This window comes from Mauremys reevesii, linkage group 5 (genome assembly GCF_016161935.1).
Source record: "Mauremys reevesii isolate NIE-2019 linkage group 5, ASM1616193v1, whole genome shotgun sequence".
NCBI lineage: Eukaryota > Metazoa > Chordata > Testudines > Geoemydidae > Mauremys > Mauremys reevesii.
This window is the reverse complement of record NC_052627.1, coordinates 90,126,426-90,149,323: the sequence shown is the minus strand read 5'-3', so window position 1 is coordinate 90,149,323 and position 22,898 is coordinate 90,126,426. Positions and strand designations below refer to the sequence as shown.

The following is a 22,898-nucleotide window of genomic DNA, read 5'->3' as shown; positions in this document are numbered from 1 at the left end:
AGATTTTTTTTTTAAAGGGGGTGGGTGGGATCCAAACTTCCTATCTGGCCAAAGTGTTGCTGTGACAGCTTCAGGTGAGAGAAATTGTTTTATGCTAACATATTTCAGCATGCAGTTTACTTACAAATTTAGTTTTGCTTTGAGTATTCAATAGCTTCAGTTTGAAATTAGAGCTGTTTTGATTGGACACGTTACATGACATGTTTTTGTTCCATGAGTGGATGAATGTTATAAAATCAAGTTTCTGGTATGAATAATTGCAATTATGAATTAGCAACAAAGAATCCTGTGGCACCTTATAGACTAACAGACGTTCTGCAGCATGAGCTTTCGTGGGTGAATACCCACTTCTTCAGATGCAAGACTTGCATCTGAAGAAGTGGGTATTCACCCACGAAAGCTCATGCTGCAGAACGTCTGTTAGTCTATAAGGTGCCACAGGATTCTTTGTTGCTTTTACAGATCCAGACTAACACGGCTACCCCTCTGAATTATGAATTAGAAATTTTCTTTCTGTGACTATCCTGAAATATTCACTCAAAACTTGCTTTTATGACAACTGTTCCTACTAGTTTTCATTAGAATAGTCACAGATGGCAAATACAAAAAAAAGGTCTGAATAAAGGTGATGCAAATACACTAAAATGTGAGTGAATGTCTGTCTGTAACTTTTTTTGTGGTATTTATCCAGGTTTATGACACATCATGAATGGGGAGAGAGTAACTCCTCCCCCCCTTCTTATTCATTTGCCTACCTTATTTGTGTGGGTACATTTTAAATGTCATAACTTCCTGATTTTCTCTATTTGTGGAATCATGTGCTATTAATAATACCTACAGACCTCTGTGATCCACTTACCTGTGTTAGGCGCATGTACTAATTAAAATGTGTAATCTTAGATCTGTTTTATGGCACCTTAGATTAAAAGACATAATAGAATTTACCAGGTTTTTAATTCTTCATTCTCTTTTCTTACAGCCTTCAACAAGAGACTTCTCTGCTGCAATCTGGCCTTTCAGGTTTGGATATGACAATGATGGGTGGCCAAACCTGGAAGGTTCAGCAATTCTGCTTAAACATACAGGTACCTTTTTGTGTCAGCCTTATTTTAGGAGTGTATCCTACAAGGTGTAATCACAGGAGCTAGAAAGAAGAGAACTTACTGGGTCATTGAATCCATCCTCCTGTTAGCACAGGACTGTTCCTCACAGCAGTAGGATGAAATAGTTTCATTTAAACTTTTGTGTTTATAGCTGTTCCATTATGATCATGTCAGTGATACACTTAAAAATCCACTTGCTTCAAACAAGTAAGAGGAAGTGATATCCCCGCTGGTTTTAAGTGGAATTCCCAGCTGGAGAGAACTTTTTAATAATCAACCTCAGATTTTTTCTTTCTTGTAAAAGGAGGAGTGATTGTCTAAATACATTTCTGTAAGCAAAATATTGAAGGTGAAGTGGGCAGTTAACACCTCTGCTGTTGTAGGACAAAGGAGGGTTAGTGGGGGACAGGTTTGTTATAATGAGCCATAAATCCAGTGTCTTTATTGAATCAATGCTTTTTTTTAATGTCTAGCAAAGTTATGAATTTAAGCACCCAGGCTCTGTGCAGGTTTCCTTTGAGGATGAGGACTAAGAGGCCACTTTTCACAAGTCAGTCACTCCATATCTGACCTCTTAGTCCTCATCCTCAAAGGAAACCTGCACAATTCTTCCAAAAGATGAGCCTGAGAGCTTAAATTCATCACTTTGATTCAATAAAGACAATTAATTTATAACTCATTACAACAATTTTTTTTAGTGATTAACAATCTGTAACCTACTAACTCTTCTTTGTCCTATTACTGCAGAGGTGTTAACTTCCCACTTCACCTTGAATGGCCTCTTGCAACATGTGGTAACTCCTTATGCTTAACAATCTGTTCCACCTTGTATGTAGCTGTGACATTCTAAGTACTTTTTCCAGACCTGAAGTAAAGCTCTTTGTAAGCGCAAAACCTTGTCTCTTTCCCTGACAGAGGTTGGTCCAATTAAAGATATTACCTCACCCACTCTGTCTCTCTGCTATCCTGTGACCTACATGGCTACAACAACACTGGAAATAGCAAAATATTTGGTACATTTACTTAAAGAAAGTTTAAGTTTAAAGACTCTTTCAGATAAACTTGGCTCCAAATTTAGTTTTTTTACTTCTCCATTACTTTTAATTCCAATGGAAATAGTTTTAAAATATCAGGAGGTAGCCATGTTAGTCTGTATCCACAAAAACTACGAGGAGTCCGGTGCACCTTAAAGACTAACAGATTTATTTGAGCATAAGCTTTCGTGGGTAAAAAACCCACTTCATTTTTTTACCCATGAAAGCTTATGCCCAAATAAATCTGTTAGTCTTTAAGGTGCCACCAGACTCCTAGTTTTAAAATAAACATTCCCTTACAATGTCTGCAAGCAAAATAGTGCAGCCTTGTGCATTTCTTGAGTGCCTGAAAATGAAAATGGCTAGCCATGAACTATAAACTTGAGAAATGAACTCGTCTATTTGCATTGTCAAAGTTGAGAAATGTATAACGTAAACATTATAAATAGTAGTATTAGAGAGAGGAATTCTTATTAAAATGTGCTTGATTTTATACTCTAAGATGTTGGTTTTAACATATATGAGCAAGAAAATTTGCTTGTCTAGCACTACATATGTGTCTGGATTGTCCCTACTGCTCTCATGAATAGAAGGGGCCAAGATCAGGTGGAACTGGAGTGTGTGGGGGGAGGCTTTCTCACACAAGCTCCTCTTCAGGTGCACAAAGGGCATTAGGAAGGAGTGATGCTGATGATGGGGTTAGCATTATGGTTTGTGTGTTCCCCTTCTACTGAGGGAACCAATTGTTCTGCTGAGCAGGTGTTGTCTCCATGTCAATACGGAGTTTGCAGGCACTGACGCAGCATGTCATGCTGACGTATGACATGAGGGCTAGGAAGCAACAAGAAGCACTGGGCTATTGCACAGATGGCTCTGACCTCCTCAAGTTCCCTGACGGTTTTGAGTTTAAGGAGTTGACACCTTGGCCCATTCGGTAGGCAACCCCCACCCTCTAAAAAAAACAATTCAGAACTCCGGGAGTTGAAAGTTGGGCCAGTCTCTGTCCTCTTAGTAACAAAGAGTCCTGTGGCACATTATAGACTACCAGACTATTGGAGCATAAGCTTTCGTGGGTGAATATTCCCACGAAAGCTTATGCTCCAATATGTCTGTTAGTCTACAAGGTGCCACAGGTCTCTTTGTCGCTTTTTACAGATCCAGACTAACACGGCTACCCCTCTGATACTTGTCCTCTTAGTGTTTTTTCCCCCTTCAAATAGAACAGTGTAGCCCATGTTTTTAACCTGAAAGTATCTATATAAGAAATATATTGAAAGTATTTATTTCTCATGCACATTAAAACCCATCAACTGAAGCCTTCATGAACCAAAAGCATAAATGACTGGATCAGTAATTTACTTATTTTCCTTTGAAAGTTTCTTTGTGCTAGTGAAATGTTTATTTCCAAAAGAAGCAATTCAGACGTCAAAAACAGTAGTAAGAAATGTCAAGACAAACCTTAGATTAAGAAATCTACATCTCTGTCCACTGGTGTCACAGGTTTAATATAAAATTACAGAATTCTGTGTTTTATATAAATATTACATAACTTTCTAGGAAATTAATAAATTCACTGATAATTGAGGTGTAGCAAATTTGAGATTCCACCCTTTGAGAAATGAGCAAGCATTGCTTTGTTTCTGATTAAAATTACCTGATTTTTATGAGAATCTTAGAATAAAAAGTATCATGTCTAAGGGCAGAGCAAACTTCTCCCACATTGTCAGCTACCAACATGCCTCAACCTTGACCTTGAGAGGAGATTTCTAATGGTGAGTGAGCAGCTCAGTTGCTGTACTCATTCATTTCTTGTCTCTGATGAGACAGCCAATAAAAGTGCCGAATATGATGGTGAGTTTTTGTGAAGTGAACACCTGTCTGTTTTGAACTGACCCAGACTAGCTTACTTTACCTAGATCAACAGTCATCAAATAATATCCACTTTCAGTCATTACCTGTGTGAGCTGCATTTGAGCTGATCCCTAGAAAGGAAGAGTTCTGTGTCCCATTCAAATCCTCTGAGCCACCAAGTCCTTCACTCACATTTTTATTGTACTAAATAAAACACTCTAAAAGTGTTCTTGAAGTAAGGCTGCAATTCCATCTTGTGGGGGTGCAGGAGAGACTTCAGGAACACTATTAACAAACACTTTTGTGGAATGGGCTGAATTATTGGTGTAAGGGGTCCATACTGAGGGGGTCTTAGGTAGCAAGGGCTGGGAGCACTTCAGAAACAGCGTATACAGCAATGGATGAGAGAGAACACCTTGCATCACTCTTTAGTAACCTCTGGTCAATGTAGAATTGGCACTGACTGGTGCTAGAGAGAGCTGCATCTATCCTGTGTGATCAGAAGAATAACTTTGAGGGTTTTTTATACAGTTATAGTTTTACAAAATTTCGTCTCCCAGGTGCAGATTTTATTACCATTCTGGAGAGTGATGCCTCTAAACCATTCATTGGGAACATTGATCCAACCATGTGGTTAGGAGAAAAACTGGGTTTTTACACCGATTTTGGTCCAAGCGCAAGGGATCACACGTGGGGGTGAGTTATCTCTGGAAACAGACACAGTGGGTGTGGAAAGACATGGATTTTTAAAAATATGAATTAAAATGTCACAAGCTCTAATGATAAAAGTTCTTAGCAACTTAATGTACAATATAGCCCTTATTTTTCCAAAGGTGGACGACGGACGCTCAGAACCTTGGTAAAATCAGGGAAGCTGGACAGCAGACTTTGAGAACAGTGTGTGCCAAGTTCCTAGCTACAGAACGCAGCAAAGAAGATGCCAGTTTAGAAAAGGCCAGTCTTCAAAGTCTGCCCTCCAGATTCTCCTGCAGCAGAATGAAGGGAATTACTACTGATTTGTAGTCTGCCTAGACTGAGAAGAGCCATGCTCCAAACACTATAGCTAGCTGGTGTTTCTCGTCAGTACATTTTGGCCTTGGGGAATTTGGATTCAGGCTTGAGTATGGTATAAATTGTGGGGATGTAACTGTGCTGGGAATAACTTGGAATTTTGATTAACAAGAGTTTGAATCTAGCTTGGACTTTATGCAGGAAAATATATAGAAAGATACATCTGTGCATGTTTTTTGTAACCAGGTCTCTGGTATCCAGTGCTACATTACTATCTGACCAGCTACCACTCAAGGTGTACTTGAAGGTCTTCGCTGCCTTGAAATAGCGATTTTTATGATTCTGGATTGTTTTAAGGGGAATTTTTAGGTTTCAATAGCATATGGAGCTTCCTAGTAACATTTATTGCACTTTACTTTTAATTTCTACCCTGTGACTCAACACTTGGAGGAACCTGGTTACAGGAATCTTCCACCTATTTATTTTTAAAGACTGAGAAATGAAGTAGAGAAAGGAGTAGTTGGTCACATGGTCCTACAAAATTTCCCATTAAAATACTAGGTCATAAAATATTTTGTGAAAGTAAAAACTACACTTAAAAGATCCAAACTGAAGGTGAACGAATGAAAAGTTTTCAATGTTAAGGTTGGATTACTGCTCACTTGTAATCAAAAGTTATGGAAGGATGGTTGTTATGAAGTCCTATTTTGCATGGAGGATATCAACTATTTATTTCAGTCTTCCTTTCTTGAATTACTTTGCAGTGGCACTCTAAGTCAAAATGTCAGGCTTATTTTCACTTTTCAAAAGGCCTCGACATCCTGTGCTGTGGCTGGCAGGATATTTAGTGAAATTGTGCTGCTTTTCAGGAGCCTCTTGTTGTAATGTATGTGCATTGTCTAGGACATCAAAGCAGCTGCTTCTTTCCCTCAATGGATAATTCTTCTGGAAGAGCTGTTCTGTTAAGAGTTGTGGATGACACACTGATTTTACTTTCTCATTTTTCTGTGTGCTGCAGTGCCTGCTGGTAGACTCTCAGTTGTTCCTTTCTATAGTGGAAGAATATCCTTGACAAAATATTTTAAAATGTTTATTCGTGTTTAAAAACAACTTTTAAAAAGTGTTTTTATATATGTGTACAAAGATATTGAATGCTTCAATATATGCAGATACTTTATTGTATTCTGCTTTTGTTGTGTACAAAAAGTATGGCACTGAGCCTGTGGCCTTGTGCCTAGCATAGCTAAATTGCCTCAGCAATCCTTGAGCGAATGTGCTGAAGACTGAGTCTGATCCAAAGTCCATTGAAGATAATAGGAGTCCTTTCACTGACTTCAGTGGCCATTGGATTGGGCCCTAAATGCTAAAATCAATCTACATGCTGAATACTATCCAGTTTCACTTACCTTTCCTAATGCACTGTAAGCAGCATTTGTGTTCCGAAGTCTGATGTCTGTATTTGTTCTGCTTGTTTATGGACCATCCTCATCATGTTTTAGAACTGAACAAATTAAGTTTCCTTCTATTTCACTGTAGGATTATGGCTCTATCAAGATACCCAATTGTGAAATCCAGCCATCACCTTCTCCCATCCCCTGAGGGAGAGATTGCACCAGCCATCTCCATGACAGTCAACTTTACTGGAAAACTGGTGGATTTTGTTGTTGCTCACTTTGGAAATGAAGAGTGTGTGATTTTTTTTTTTTTAAATTCAGTTACATTTTGCTTTCCATTTTCTATGAAATTGACATTAAGCAGTGGTTTTTATAAAGTAAATGTCCTCTAAACATTTTCCACGTAATAATTGCTTTTTAACCAGGCACATCAGAGGAGATACTATGATAGAGTTAATGGTTTGGGAAAGGATCTTAATTTATTAGTTTAAGGTAGAAATGTATCCTTCAAAACTCAGCCCTCTCTGAGATATGCAGGTTTACACTGCTACAGACCTTGCAAAACTACTATGCTGATTTTGCAGACTAGTTAGTGTCTACAGAGTCAGGATTGGCTTTGAAACTGTATTGGATTCCTCCCCCTCACCTCAGCCTCCTCCCTCTCAGTAGATAGAGTTCCATTATGTTCCATCAGGGAGGATAGACTCAGGTACAGATGGCATAAAGTGTGGCTTGGTAAGAAGTTATAGGGCCTAAGCGTAGGGTGTTTTTTCCCCCTCTGCACTGAAAGACAGCAATTCTGAGACTTCTAATAAGATACATTGTATAAACAGCAAGAAAAAAACAAGTTCAGTACCTTTACTGGACAGCTAAAACTGGAGGTGTAAAACCTGACCTCCAGCTTCTGAAATGAAGAATTGTGCTGATAAATCAAAAGCCTGAGGGGATTAACAAATATATTGTCTTTCTCAATCTTTCCTTAAAGGAATGTCTTGATTATGGCTGTGTACTGTATATTAATAATTGGGCAGGTTTTGTGAATCTTTAAGTAGTTATAATTCATTTTGCTTTATTCTCCACAGTAGCTAATATTAAGATCCCAATTATTAGATTTAGGGATTTATCTCTTAATTAATGTAAAAGCAGCAAATCCAGATCCAGACTAACATGGCTACCCCTCTGCTACTTAATTAATGTAATTTATGCAGAGATCACTATACATTCCGATAAGGAATATAAAAGGCAAAAAAGCTTCTGAAAAAGGCTGGAGTTTGTTAGTGGGGTCAGGGCCAGGAAGGGAGGTAGGTGGTGCTCCCTCCCCACTTGCATGGGGGCTGGCCCTGGTCCCAGCTGTCCCTCTCCCCCCTCCCAACACCCCCCGAATGTTCCTCCAGTTTGGGGACCTCTGGCATAAAACCTAGAAGAGACAGCTAAGCAGCTCTGTGGTTAGTTGTTATTTATAGTGCTGTAAGGTGTACTTGGCACTTTAAACTAATGAATGGGCCATGCTAAAAACGGGATTCTGCCTTGAGGAGATCACAAGCTGAAAGCACAGAAAATGTGAGTTGTACTGGAGCAGCAAGCAATTACTGGTGGCAATTCCATAAACTCCCTAATTATTATAATTATGTTAGAAAGCAAGTTGAAAGTGTCTGGCCATAACCACCAGGATCCAGGGGAATGTGGGAGGTAGTTTAAGATGATCAGTTTGCTTCCTTCTGCCCATCCATTAAGTTCCCCCTCACCACTTTCCCACCTCAGAAGCTTCACTTCCACTTGGCTGGATTTCTTGGAAACTGTCTTACTAATTAAACTGAATTGGTCTGAAATGGCTCCCAATTTGGCCTCTAAAAGAGAGCTTAAAGCAGGCAGCCCAGTCACTTCCATTTTTCTGTTCAACTTTGTGTCCCTACCCCAAAGAATCTGGCTGTCAGGGTAGCAGAGAATGGAGGAGAAGCACATCCCAATAAGAAGGGAGTGGGAGAAACTGGCCATGGAGAGGGGGAAGCACCTGTGTTTCTGTCAGGCCATGTCTATACTACAGAGTTAAGTTGACATCGAGCCTCCGATTTAAGCAAGTCAATCTTGCGTGTCCACACTATGCTCATTGTGTCGGCAGAATGCATCTCACTAGGGCTTGCATCAACTCACAGAGCACTGCACAGTGGGTAGCTATCCCACAGTGCATGTAACTGAGTGGAATTTTGGTTTGGGCTTGCAGTGCCTTATGGGACCAAAACATTGACGCGGGTGGTTATAGGAACATGGCATTAACCTCTCGTGATGTGTTTACCTCACTCCCTTCCTCCCTTCCTGAAATCAACAGCAAACAAACCAAGCCTTTTTCGCAAGCCTGGGTTACCCAGGCGGACATCATAGCACAATAAGCATGGACCCCACGCAGCTCTGCACTGTTGTGAGCATTACAAGCATCTCACACCTTATCCTGCAGTATTTACACAGCCGATACAGGAGCCACTGTGCAGAACAATGTGATGCCACGCAAGCAGCCCTGCTGGAAGACATAGGCCTGGTCTACACTACGCGTTTAAACCGGTTTAAGGAGCGTAAAACCGATTTAACGCCACACCCGTCCACACTAAGAGGCCCTTTATATCGATATAAAGGGCTCTTTAAACCGGTTTCTGTACTCCTCCCTAACGAGAGGAGTAGCGCTATTATCAGTATTACCATATCGGATTAGGTTTAGTGTGGCCGCAAATCAACAGTATTGGCCTCCGGGCGGTATCCCACAGTGCACCACTGACCGCTCTGGACAGGAATCTGAACTCGGATGCAGTGGCCAGGTAGACAGGAAAAGCCCCGCGAACTTTTGAATATTTCCTGTTTGCCCAGCGTGGAGCTCCGATCAGCACGGGTGGCGATGCAGTTAAAAATCAAAATAAAAAAAGAGCTCCAGCATGGACCATGCGGATGTGATTGCAGTAAGGGCAGGCAAATCTGTTCTATCAGCACTCCGTTACAGAAGACGAAATTCAAAATCATTTTTAAAAAATCTCCACACAGACGCCATAGCAGGGACTCAGTGCACTGCTGCGTGACAAGCGTAACGGAAAGCCAAAGAATCAAATGGACGCTCATGGACTGGAGGACTCAAGCTATCCCACAGTTCCTGCAGTCTCCGAAAAGCATTTGCATTCTTGGCTGAGCTCCAAAGGCTTCTAGGGTCAAACACAGTGTCCGCGGTGGGTAAGGGCATAGCTCGGCAATTTACGCACCCCCCCCCCCCAGAAGTGAAAGGGAAAACAATCCTCTCTTGACTCTTTTACATGTCACCCTATCTTTACTGAATGCTGCAGATAGATGCGATGCTGCAGCACTCAGCACCAACATCCTCACTCCCCCCCCCTCCCCCGCCATGGGTGGCTGATGGTGCAATATGGCTGATATCCATCGTCATCATCAGCCTATTGGTACATGGGGTAGTGCAAAAGGACTGGTAACCATGCCGACTAGCATCAGTGAGGTCGATCAAGGGCGCCTGCTCCTAATTTTTCCTGGTAGATGGTGCAGTATGGCTGGTAACCGTCTTCATCATAGCAACAGGGAGCTGAGCTCCATCAGCCCCCACCCTTCATGTGTAAAGAAAAGATTCAATTGCCCCTGGACTAGTAGCGGGATGCTGGGCTCCTCTCCTCCACACTGCTTAATGTCCTGTCTGGACTATCATAGCAGCTAGAGGCTGCCTTCCACTCATTTCTCACTAACAAGTCACTGTGTCTTATTCCTGCATTCTTTATTACTTCATCACACAAGTGGGGGGACACTGCTATGGTAGCCCAGGAAGGCTGGGGGAAGAACGGAATCAACAGGTGGGGTTGTTGCAGGAGCACCCCCTGTGAATAGCATACAGCTCATAATTTCTGCAGGATCTGACACAGAGCAGCTGTGCTCTCTGGTACTCTGATACAGTGGTTCTCTAGTACACTTGCCCATATTCTAGACAGGACTGATTCTACTTTTAGATACCAAAAAGGAGGGATTGACTCAGGGAGTCATTCCCAATTTTGGCTTTTGCGCCCCTGGCTGATCTCAGCCAGGGGCACTTATGACAGCAGCAAATGGTGCAGTGCAAAAGGACTGGTAACCATGATCATCTTATTACCAATTTATGGTATGGTAGATGGTACAGTATGGCTGGTAACCATCTCTGCTGTCATGCAAAAGCAAAAGCATGCTGCTGTGTAGCACTGCTGAATCGCCTCTGTCAGCGGCATCTAGTACACATACGGTGACAGTCACAAAAGGCAAAACAGGCTCCATGGTTGCCATGCTATGGCATCTGCCAGGGCAATCCAGGGAAAAAAGGCGCAAAATGCTTGTCTGCCGTTGCTTTCCCAGAGGAAGGACTGACTGATGACATTTACCCAGAACCACCCGCGACAATGATTTTTGCCCCATCAGGCACTGGGATCTCAACCCGGAAATTCCAAGGGGTGGGGGAGGCTGCGGGAACTATGGGATAGCTACGGAATAGCTACCCACAGTGCAACGCTCCAGAAATCGACGCTAGCCTCGGACCATGGACGCACACCACCGATTTAATGTGTTTAGTGTGGCTGCGCGCACTCGATTTTATACAATCTGTTTTGCTAAACTGGTTTATGTAAATTCGGAATAATCCCGTAGTGTAGACGTACCCATAGAGTGGAGCAATTTGCAGTTGCAGGCAACAGTCACGCATCACCTGGACATGGTTGAGCGCTGTTTCTGGGCCTGGGAAACACCTCCTGGAGGCCAATTCATTCAAAATGAAAAAGAATAGAAACAAGCAGCCCACCTGGTAGCTGTGCATGGGGAATGGAAGGAGCTCAGTGCTTAGTGCCAGCATTCCTACCTGCTGACCAGCCTACAGTTCCCTCCAGCGGTATTCTTCCCTGGCCATTCTGCCCTCCCCTTCAGCAGTGTTTCTCTAGTGACCTAAAGCCTCCAGCCCAGCTTTCCATTTATTTAGGGGAGAATATCAGTGTTACCAATTCTTGCAAATTTCTCAAGTCTAATGATATTTAATGGATTTTTTTCTTAAAAGCCCTAGCTCCAGGAGTCAAGTGATTATTGGGATCTCAGCTTTCACTTAAGGAAAAAAAATTCTAGCCCTCATAGATACAAAGAAAAGTTTGAAAACATGACCTGAGTGCAACTGAAAGTCTCGGAAGCCAAAAGCCTCCTTTGAGGGAGGAACTTGCTTTTTCAACCCACCTGAGCACCATTTCCTTTGGAGAAGGGGCACAAGATCATCCTATGTTAAGCATTGCTCTATTTATCAGTTTATAGGGCTACTGTCAGCTTGCTAAGGAAGCAGATGTAAAGTAAATTGTGTTTTGAGACTAATTCTGAGAATTCATATTCATAATGGAGGCTTTATAATTGGTTAATTAAAAATATAATTGTATTGCTGCTTTTGAAAATGGGGAACAGTAATCAGAAACCATAGCTTTTATATTAATAAAGGATTCTTTTAAAAAAATGGGATTATATCAGTGCAGGTCTTCTCTCACAGAGACACATGGGAGGACCTGTGAGGAAGATAGTTAGTTCAGCACAGAGCTTTGTATAGATCTGGATCAGTGTCTTCTTTAAACCATTCCTTTGTTTGGCTTGTGTTAAATGTGTGTTATCTGTAGGAGGAGGCAGACCAACTCCACTACTTGGATCACTGATATTTTTATTGGAGTAATTTAGAAACCCAATAAATACAATAAGAGAACCGGGAAGGTATATTTAGAAATTCAGTAAATACAATAAGAGCACTGGGAAGGTATATTCTGGCATAAAGCCTTTTGATCTGCATCTGTCCAGCAATACCAGCGCAAGGTTCTACAATGCAAACATATAGGAGAATAATGATTTTCTGGTGTGGTCTATGCACACAACCTGCATTGGTTGAATTAAAATCAGTCTTTAAATTGATTTAGTTAAATCAGTACATGTTTGTAGCCTGATTTGGAGTGTGTTAGTAATGTTGATTTAATTTATACACTTAATTTATTTTTATTTAATTAATTTTAATTAATTTTAATAATAATATTACTAATAATTATTATGAATATTAATTAGTATGGGTTTCGGCTCACCAATTTGTTTGATCAGAAGATAAAGTTCGTCCTGAATCAGGCTTCACAGAGTTTGTAAAATGACCTTCGGGAGTATGACAGGAAGCTTACACTGAGACAGATATAGTCATAAAGACTTTTTATTAAAATCAGTGAAATAGTAAGCAAATGGTAAAACAGTTAGAATTACAGAGTTTCACTTGTATTACTGTTATTTAAGAGATACATATGATAATACAATATTATGAGCTGCAAACGTGGTTAATACTCACACTCTGTTTTAATAACCTAGTGTTGGAAGATATGGGGCCACGCCTGTGGCAGTTCCGTTTTCAGACCTCTAGCAGAGGAAGCTAAATGCAGAACTGTTAATGCTGTTTATTCTTTAACTTAACTCAATAAATCTTAAACTGAAAATAAGGTGTAGGGAAAACAAGCTTAGCCTAGTCCCTTAAACTTACAGTTTGAAAAGAAATAAAGTACGGCCTATTAATAGTTAATCGCCATAGTAGATGGGTAGCATCGATACGTTGTTGAAGGTGGAGGCAATGAAGAGTAGAGAGGAGTAGGTAGGTGGCTAAATTGCCTCTCTAATGGCGAGATGCATCGCCTTTTATAGGGCATTGGTCGGAAATCCTTCCTCTTATGCCCAAATTTCATCCTTCCCTCCCAGAAATGTTAGGGTACACTTACCCCATAGGCTAATATGTATGTCCGTATGGATGACAGGTATGTACGCATTTGTGGTGTACTTGTTAGGTCTGTGGAAAAATCCCCTTTGCCATCCTCCATTGTCTATTGGTTTAGGCAAAAGATCTCTAGACATCTGCGTGGGTGTTTTGTCTGTTATTACTTTTCTGGGTAAGGGTCGCAAAATGTGCTAACTTTGCCTTAGCTTAACATACAGGGTTTTGGCCTGTAGGTCTCTTGCATTACAGCCAGACTTATTTTTAATATAAATCTATAAGCCTATTACATCAAATAGTCAAATCTATAAGAAAAGATATATTTATACAAACAAGCAGATTAATCCTTAGGGCTACATGTTCCAGCACCATTTTTGTTGGTAGTATTTGTGGGACACCGTTTTTGAATGGTGTTAGAGAAATTGTTACATTATCTAGGCTTTAGCATGATTCTGTAATGCAATGCTAGGATTTGGTTGTCCTGTCCATAGTACAATTAAAAGGTCATGTTAGAATGTGGACGTCCCAAAATGTGCCACACAGTTAGGTGCCGGCACAGTTAAACTTATAATTTAGACAGATCCAAAGTCTTAACTGCACAAGATACTCAGATGAGATATTCATGGTGATTAGAGCTCTGTATAAAAACTTAGAACAAGCTATTCATGGAGTGTGTTGAGGAGAAAGAAGTTCTTATTTGCAGCTAATTTGTGCCATAGGTCAAACATTTCAAAAGTTTAAAAAGCATCCTATTTTTGTAATTGTTTTCCACTGCATAACCCATGGTTTTCTGTGTTTGTATCAGTGAGACTCTTTTTTGATCCTTTAAAAAAAATTTTTTTTTAGTAACAGTTTCCCACTTCTTTCAGAGATGACTTGGACAGGAAGCTCCAGGCTATTACTGTTTCAAACCTGTTGAAGAATAGCTCTCGACAGCTTGTATTTCTAGGATATATCACTTCAGCTCCTGGATCCAGAGATTACATAGAACTAATTGAAAATGGCAATGTTAAGGTAATGTAGAACTACTACTAACTATAACAATTGACTAATTTACAAAAGATGAATTTAAGATTCCAAATCAGTAACCTATGCAGATTATAGGGTTAAAAATACACATACCTTTTAAAAAACAACTTGTTTTAAAATCTGTTCCATTTTTCAATTACCTGTTAGGAACTATGATTTTAGAAATAAAATACCTTAAAAAAATTCAGTCTTCCTTTACTTACCTGCCTGGATCTAACATCAGGATTCTGTTTCCTTTGCAACTTTTGACTACATCTCAAGCAAATCATTTCCTTGTTCTGTGTCCACATACAGATTCTGTTACTGAGGCCTGGTCTACGTTTAAAATTTAGATCAACCTAGCTACATTGCTCAGGGGTGTGAAAAATTCATACCCTTGAGCACTGTAATTAAGTCTACCTAACCCCCCGGTGTAGACGCAGATTAGGTTGATGGAAGAATTCTTCTGTCAACCTAGCTAGTGCTGCTCAGGGTCATGGATTACCTATATTGATGGAAAAAACGCCTTCTGTCAATGTAGGAAGCATCTGCACTGTGGCACTGCAGCAGCTATAGTGCCCCTAGTGGAGACATGCCCTGACCCGAGGTCCATCTTTGAAGAAACCTTGTCATATTTGCTTTATTTTTTCCCTATAGGATATTGACAGTACGGATAATGACAGGTGGTGTGATTATATCATGTATCGTGGACTAATAAGGTATGTCAAAATGGATAATTTACTTGTTTTAGATATGTTACCATTAGCATTTTTAGATCTCATGACAGAAACCTGTATAACTCATCTGAATGGAAGAGCTTACTTCTCATCTTTAATTTACATCAAACTTTCTGACTGGCTAAAGGCAAACTACTAAACTACATGCAGGCAGTCAGGTATAACATGAAGTAATATGGAACCTGATAAGTGGAAGTCAGACTTAGTGTGATTCTACTGTGTAAGGTTACATGTCATCATGGGGGTTCCATCTCTGTGTTTCTAAGACTTCCAGGTCAAATCTGCTCGGTTAATACATAAAGACTTTATTTTCCTAAATCCCAGCTCTGCAATCTCATCCTGGAATTCTTGCTCACTCATCACCACCAGTGATACAAATTCTGAAATGTTATCTTGAGGTTTGATCTTGTGAGGTGCTGGGCACTCTGGCCCCTGTCCAGCAAAGCTTTGCATTGACGTCAATGAGAATATTCATGTGCTTAAAGTTAACCACATGCTAAGTGCTTTGCTGGACCAGGGCTGGATGCTTAGCACCTTGCAGGATTGAGCCCCTAGTAAATAATTATGTTGGTGATTCATGAGCCAGAATAGAATCGAGTTCACTCTGACGTAGCTATATAGAGTCTGCAGTGTTAACAGGAATAAAAAGTAGTAAACCATATTGTTCATAAGGAGACTGACTACACAAAGAGAAAAGCTGTATTGGGTGAGATGCCATTTATAACACAACTTTTATTATTACGCATGTATTTTAAGTTCACTTCTCATCCCTGAATATTTATTGGAAACTTTCAAAATGGTTTAATTGAAAAAAGTTATTGAGACATACCATTATATTCTAATGATTGTAAACTACAACATAATGATTTCTAAATAATATTCCTAGTCCTACATCTGACTTGCTGTGTAATCTCAGGCACTTACACTGTTTCTCAGTTTTTCCATATGCAAAATTGTGTTGTGAAGCTTATGTGTGTAGAGTGCTTTGAGATCTTTGGATGAAAGGTGCTATAGAAATTAAAATAATTATATTGGTGGGTTAAAATAACTGTTAAAGACACTGATTTAAAAAGGTTTTAATGTGGTGATTTGACTTTGATCTATTTCTTCAAAGTAATTGTGTGTTTGGATGTGATAGGTTGGGTTATGCCCGCATTTCTCATGCTGGCCTGAGTGATTCAGAAGTTCAGATGGCCAAATTTAGGATCCCAGATGACTTGGATAATTATGTTGACAATGACAAAATCATCATTGACCCCAGCCAAGTTCCTGAGGACATCCATTTCAACCCAAGGTCAGCGTATTAGAAAAACATTTGAAGATTATCATTATTTATTTATTTGTATTACCAAAAAGGGAAAATTTGAGGAACTGTCACATTCGGGTGTAATCCAGACCAGTGAGGGGTTTTCACCACCTGTTCTGCAACCTTGGGTGCCTCACAATGCTTTACTGTTGTAGCTCCCAACCAGGGCCACTTACAAACAGCCTAACAGCATGTTACACCCTGAGTATCTGATTGTAGGTGCAACCCTGGTTCAGCAGCTCAGACCCCAGCAGCCTGTTGGCAATGTTCCAGTCACTCTCTGGCTTCCACCAGCCTTTCAGGATGACCCTAATACACTCCCCATCCCAAATTTTCCTAAAATGTGTATTCTGCATTGTCCTACTCTCTCTTGGACAATTAAGTTATTAAAGGTCTGTTCCCCCTATAAAGGGTCGATATTCAACAGTTTGCTACTTTAACTGGAGTTACCAAACAGTTCAGTTTAAACATAACATTGGATTAGATTAAAAATACAAGTTTATTTAACTACAAAGAGAGGTGTTCAGTGAGTACAGTACAAGTATAAGGTATTTAAAGTCAGAAATGATTTAAAGATAAAACACTTTCTAGCAGCTAAATCTTAAACACGCTAGACTTGGTTCAAGGTAAAATCCTTACCATATGTTTCCAGGCATGCGGCTGACCAAATTCTTCAGTCAGGGTCACCCCTCAAAGTCAAATGGACGGTTCCTTTGTCTTCTTAGGGGAGAGAGAGAGACAGATCCCCATTTCTTTTATACTAGTTAACCCTTGAAGTGAATTCTTCTGAGAGTTACCCTTCAAAGAATGGTTTATTCAAAGAGTAAAGAAGGTGACCTGGAGTCTGGTGAAGGAGACTCCACGTTCTTTCTTCTCACCAGTGTTTGCTGAAATACAAATTTACTCTGTCTCCTCCCATCTCCTTTCCCTACTGTCTCAAGCACCCTGTTTGTTTATATGTAAATTGAGGTAAACACACATTTCATCCAGGATACTTCTGTCTAGGTAGGGCTATGTGATTTTGATCATGTGCTAAGAACATCATGCAGGGGGTTTTCAAAACTTTGCATTTAATGTTGCTACACACATTTTACCATGATATTATTGACCAGTGAGTTATTAGTTTTCAAATGATACCTAACAAGGCATATTTTGTACAATGATTATTACAGTCGTGTATAGGGGTGAATACAGGGGGTTTTTCGGTCACAGGAACAAAACTGGGTTTTATAAATATAACATGGGAGGCAACATGGTCTGCTGGACTGAGCACAAGATTAGAAGGCCAGAGCTCCTTATTTCTAATTAATTTCTTCCACTGATTTGCCATATGCCTTGAGTTATTTAGCCTTTCTGTACCCCAGTGTACAGCTCTGTGAAGTGAAGATACCTACCTCACATTGGTGATGTGTGGATTAATTCATGACTCCTTTTAAAGTCAACGTAGGTTGCGTGTTCCTCTGCAACTCTCAGGATGACATTTTATATAGTACTTTATAAAATACAATATAAATGCTAAACACATGAAGATTTTTAATTGTTGCATCTGTCTATAATAGTATGTAGTCATAATAGAACAAGTGTTACAGAAAAAGAGTTGGAGGCAGATGGTGCAGTTTTCCTGCTAATTCACAGGAAGTAAGAGAAATAAGGTTAGAAAGGAAATTTGTTCTGCACTGACATCAGTGGGAGAAGTACTTAAGTTCCATGAGGTAAATTTCAGTCAATATTTGTTTTTTAGGTACTGATGTCAGTTGGGTTATGCATGTGATTGAAGATTTCCACAATCTGTTCCATGTGTTGAAACTTACCTAAAATCCATATTCAAAGTCTTGATCTTTGTCTATTTATTTCAATGCAGAGCGAGTTTCTTTCTGTTCTAATTTCTTTGAAAGCAGGAAAATGACAGCTCACAAGAATAAGCTTTACCTTTTTAACTATAATTTTTAAAAAGAAATTTTCTATTGTTTTTATATGTCTAGCTAATGCTGGCATTGTTAATAAACAATGCTGATCTTTTTGTAAAAGAAAACCTCAGTAATAGTCAAGCAGTAATTAAAATCTACATGTTTAAGTGTGATATGCAATATACTTCTCTCCATTCATCTAGGGTTTACAGCCTTTTGGCATAATTTTAAGAATAGGGAGTCTGGACAAACAGTGGGTCTCAGCCTTCAGGCACTCCACGGGTGAAATCCTGTCTTCATTAAGGTCAACGGCAAAACTCCCATTGATTTCAGTGGGGCCAGGATTTCACTGCATCTGTGCAACTCTCATTCAGCTGAAGTTCCATTTATGGAATATTCATAGTATTGGGCCATCATGTAATCATTTATACTGCATATTTAAATGTGTTTGTTATACTCACTCCCCTAGAGCATATAGGTAATTATGATTTACTTGTACCAGGATGTAGTTGCTGATTCTGATACAAATAGACTTTTGTGGCATATTGCTGTGATGGACTAAACGTTTTGTTTTCCTAAAAGGAACTTTCTATTTTTGCTTCAGACCTGTCATTCTGTGTGATTTGCCTTTCAGACATTCTTGCTTTTTTTCTCCCATCTTTGCTTTTTGAAAAAAAATGTATTCTCAACAAGTGTACTTTAAAATGAAGCCTAGTTTAAAAACAATTGTTCAGATTAAATGTTAATTACACTATAAAAGTGTGTAATTTAATTGCATGGGTTAATTCATTGTAGCTACGTTGTAATGATTTTGCTTTGTTAATTATTTTTTCTTAGGTTTGGATCCTACAAAGATGGACATAACTTCCAACATATTCATCATTTTCATATGAGTACTCCCAAGTATTTTAAACAGACTAGAATGAGGAAATAACACATCAATGTGACCAGAAAGCGAGGTCTGTAGATTTAAATCAAACTGCCAGCCAACCAAACCTACACTTTTTAGAGACTGAGCATCTTCCAGGCTACATAATATTGTCAATGCTTGCAATATGTGATGACTAATAACTTATGCAATTGTAAAACCTTTTCTTTAAGGTTCACTCTCTTCATTTTTTAAAGAAAGAAATTACCAATCAAAATAGTAATTAATGTGGGAGGGAGGGAAGGTTTTATTAGGGTACATCCAGACTACCCACCGGATCGGCGGGTAGCGATCGATTTATTGGGGATTGATATATTGCATCTCATCTAGACGCGATATATTGATCCCTGAATGCACTCCCATCGACTCTGGAACTCCACCAGAGCGAGCGGTGGTCACAGAGTCGATGGGGGAGCCGCGGCCGTTGATCCCGCACCATGAGGACGGGAGGTAAGTCGAAATAAGATACGTCGACTTCAAAGTTGTGTATATTACATCGCCCCCCCCCCCCCGCCCCAGTGTAGACCAGCCCTTAGATTTTATAATGAGAAGTTTGTCCATTAAGAGGATACCATGTAGGCCATATTCTCTGCTTTACGCTCATCAAAGCAGAGCATGGGGGCTGTCAGGAACTGGTTATAGGTCGTTCATTTCCCCTGATGCCTTTTACCCACCAGAGGCCACTGTGATGCCAGAACAGCCACTCAGCTGACTGCATTCCTCTGCCTGGAATGGGTTGTCTGCGGAGCCAGGCTGGGAGCTGCAGCCAGACACAGAGCCTGCTCATGAGATGCAGATAGGAGGTTAGGTGGCCCTAGGTGAACAGGGTAGGGTGACCAGACAGCAAATGTGAAAAATCGGGACAGAGGGTGTAGCATAATAGCCTATATAAGAAAAAGACCCCAAAATCGGGACTGTCCCTATAAAATTGGGACATCTGGTCACCCTAGAACAGCGGCTGGTGCTGCTCCTCTCCGAAGCTGAGCAAGCCTGGTGCTCCCCACCCTAAGGTGTTTTCTTTTGTAAAAAGTGGGAGGGAGTAGTTCTTCCACTTTTAAAAGTGAGGGGGGCATGGCTCCCTTGAGCCCTCCATTCCAGTGCCCCTCAATTGGTTGGCAGTGGCTACAAAGAGTTTTGGCAATGTGCAAAAGGCACAGGTCCTATGGAGGCAGAATGCCATTTCATGGCAGACATCAAGGAAATGCAGGATCCTGTCTATGTGGAAGGCATGTGGTTTTGGACAGGAGACATGTAAGTAGATGCATTGATTTAGGTGGAACTTTGACATTACCTTCAGGAGCAATTTGGGGTGTAGCTGTAAAGAAACCATCCACCAGTTCACTGACCTGTTTGGCTGAGGTAATGCCGCTAAGGACAGCACCTTTATGGAGAGATGGGAGACGGAGCCCATTGCCAGTGGTTTCGAGGGTGGCTTCATGAGGGTGGAGAGGATGAGATTAAGGTCTCACAGGGGTGTGGGTTTGAGTACTGGTGGGAAGGTATTGAGGAGACCTTTCATGAAATGGACAGTGTCACAGGGTCTACACAGGTTTCTACCTTCTTGCCCTGGGCTGAGGTGGTAAAATAAGAGTTCTCATGCCTTCTTCTGGTGTTTCACCCTTGTGCTTTATTTTACAGTGCCACCATGCAGTCCCCTTTATCCCCCAACAATTATCCCCTTTTCAACCTATTCTAGGGTCTTTTGGCCCTTGAGGCTCCCCTCCTGTGGTGAGGAGACAGAGCAGTAGCCTCCTGTCCCCTCCCAGGCTAGCCTCCTGACTGAGTTTTGTTCAGGGCTTTTATAGCCCTCCCAGCCTTCAGCCCAACTGTCACTGCTTAGCTCAGTCTATTGCAGTGAGCCAGCCCTTGTTAGGGCTCGCAGTTGGGCTCCCCGCTGGCTGCTTTGCACCTCTGCCCCTGGTCTCTCTGCCCGAAAGCAGGGCTTAGCCAGCATTTTAGCAGGGCATTCAAGGGGTTTCACCCCTGCCCTGCCACAGACTTATGGTGTGTAAACACATAGATGGTGCCATCCACAGTGGGGAGAAAAGCACTAAGTGCTGCCAAATGGTCTGCCGAAGGAAGACTTGTGCCACAATGGAGTCGAGCCCCGCTCCAATAAAGTCGATCATCTGTGTAGGAACAAGCACTGATTTCTCCTCATTGATGCAAATACCTAGAGACGTGAAGAAAGTGTGAAGGGTGAGGATGGCAGAGGTTAGGTCTTGTTGGGATAGTGTGACAAGGAGCCAGTTGTCCAGGTAGGGGTACACTGAATACTCCTGGGAGAATTCTGTACCAAAAAATTAAAAATTTTGCACACAATATTTTAAAATTCCACAAAAGTCTGCATATTTTATTTGTCAAAATAACACTATAATCACAAATTTATTTGGGCACAAGCTTTCGTGGGCTAAAACCTACTTCATCAGGGCTTAAGCCCACGAAAGCTTATGCCCAAATAAATTTGTTAGTCTCTAAGGTGCCACAAGTACTCCTTAGTCTGTATCAGCAAAAACAACAACACAGCTACCACTCTGAAACCCATCATTAGAATCACACCAGTTTTCAATTATTTTGGTCATTTATTTCAAAATACCTGTCCGCATCTATGTCTTTAACAATAGAGACAACAAAAAAGTTTTCCCCAGGAGTAGAGAATTAAAGAAACTCCTACAGCAGGGCAGCTCGTTTTCTCTGTTATGCTTTTGTTGGGCGCCTCAGTCTGGATATGTCACATTTGCCAGCTGGGCACATCTTTGGGGGGAAAACCCTCTGCCTCTCTGGTCTCAGACACCCATACCCGTCCCCTGCCCCCGAGCCCACTCACACCCCATATTCCTTAGAGTCCAGCTGTGGGGTGCCCCCCAGCCCAGACACCAGCACCTCCTACTGCCCAGGGATCCAGAGAGAGAAGCAGCCTGATGCTGGGTCCTGGGCTTGTATGGAGTTTCCTTCATGCTGCCTCCTTTCTTCAGGATGTGCTGGGAACCGCAGCTGCCTGCAACCCTAGCTTCTCCCATTCAGTCAGGCACATCTTCCCTGTCCCCATGTTTCCCTGCACCCCCATTCCCATTCAGGCCCTGGCTCAGTGCTGTCACCCCACTAGCTCTTGAGCTCACACCCCAGTCTGTTCCCTTCACTAGCCCTTCTGAATCACAGCAGTCCCTGTCCGTGTGCCCCGCTCTGTCTGTCCTAACCTGGCTCCACAGGCAGGGTCCTGTGATGGAGAAAGTCTGCTGGCTGTTCTGGTGCCACAGCAGCCTCTGGTGGGTGAAAGGTGGAACTGCAGCACTTCTTAGGCAGAATGTATTTTCTGTGGGAATTTTGTTTTTGCACTGGATGTGAATTCTGCACGCATTCAATGGCGCAGAATTCCCCCAGGAGCATTATGGAGGAACATTCGGAGGTGGGAGCGGTGATGCTAGGAGCTCTGCATGCAGGGCAGTTTCCCCCATGTGGTCTGGTCTGCATAAGGGAAGGGCAGGAGAGGAGCGCCTGATAACTCACCACACAGCCCACATGGGATAAGCCTTTTGCTCCCTCCCCAAATATAGAAGTCATACTACACCTATCAATGCATGTGCGGGTCAATGGACACTGCTAAGAAAACCTTCTGACACATGATGTGCTTGTGCAACCACGTTTAGAATAGGTATAAGGAGCATCACTCACAGAAAAACTATATATTAAACTTGCAGTCCTGCTACTACAACAAAAAATATAAATATTGGCTGCAGTCTTTTGAGAAGTTGTAGTGCACTTTTTTCATGGGGGGGGGGAGTAGGACAATAAAATAGGCTCTAAGCCCTACAGCAGTGCATTTTTGACACATCAGATTTGCATTTGCAGCTATTTTAAA

At 41.2% G+C, this 22,898-nt stretch overlaps 1 protein-coding gene across 2 annotated transcripts in view; it reads left to right on the top strand.

Moving 5' to 3' along the window:
- The window catches only part of CWH43 (cell wall biogenesis 43 C-terminal homolog), a 99,149-nt gene extending 80,012 nt beyond the window's left edge, over nt 1-19,137 (top strand). For both annotated transcript variants that reach the window (XM_039541690.1, XM_039541691.1), the window contains 7 exons: nt 980-1,085; nt 4,549-4,684; nt 6,536-6,685; nt 14,023-14,167; nt 14,819-14,880; nt 16,037-16,192; nt 18,949-19,137. In XM_039541690.1, the coding sequence (XP_039397624.1) occupies nt 980-1,085; nt 4,549-4,684; nt 6,536-6,685; nt 14,023-14,167; nt 14,819-14,880; nt 16,037-16,192; nt 18,949-19,045 (852 nt within the window). In that variant the 3' untranslated portion in view covers nt 19,046-19,137. The remainder of the gene's footprint in view (nt 1-979; nt 1,086-4,548; nt 4,685-6,535; nt 6,686-14,022; nt 14,168-14,818; nt 14,881-16,036; nt 16,193-18,948) is intronic.
- The last annotated feature ends 3,761 nt before the right edge of the window (nt 19,138-22,898 follow it).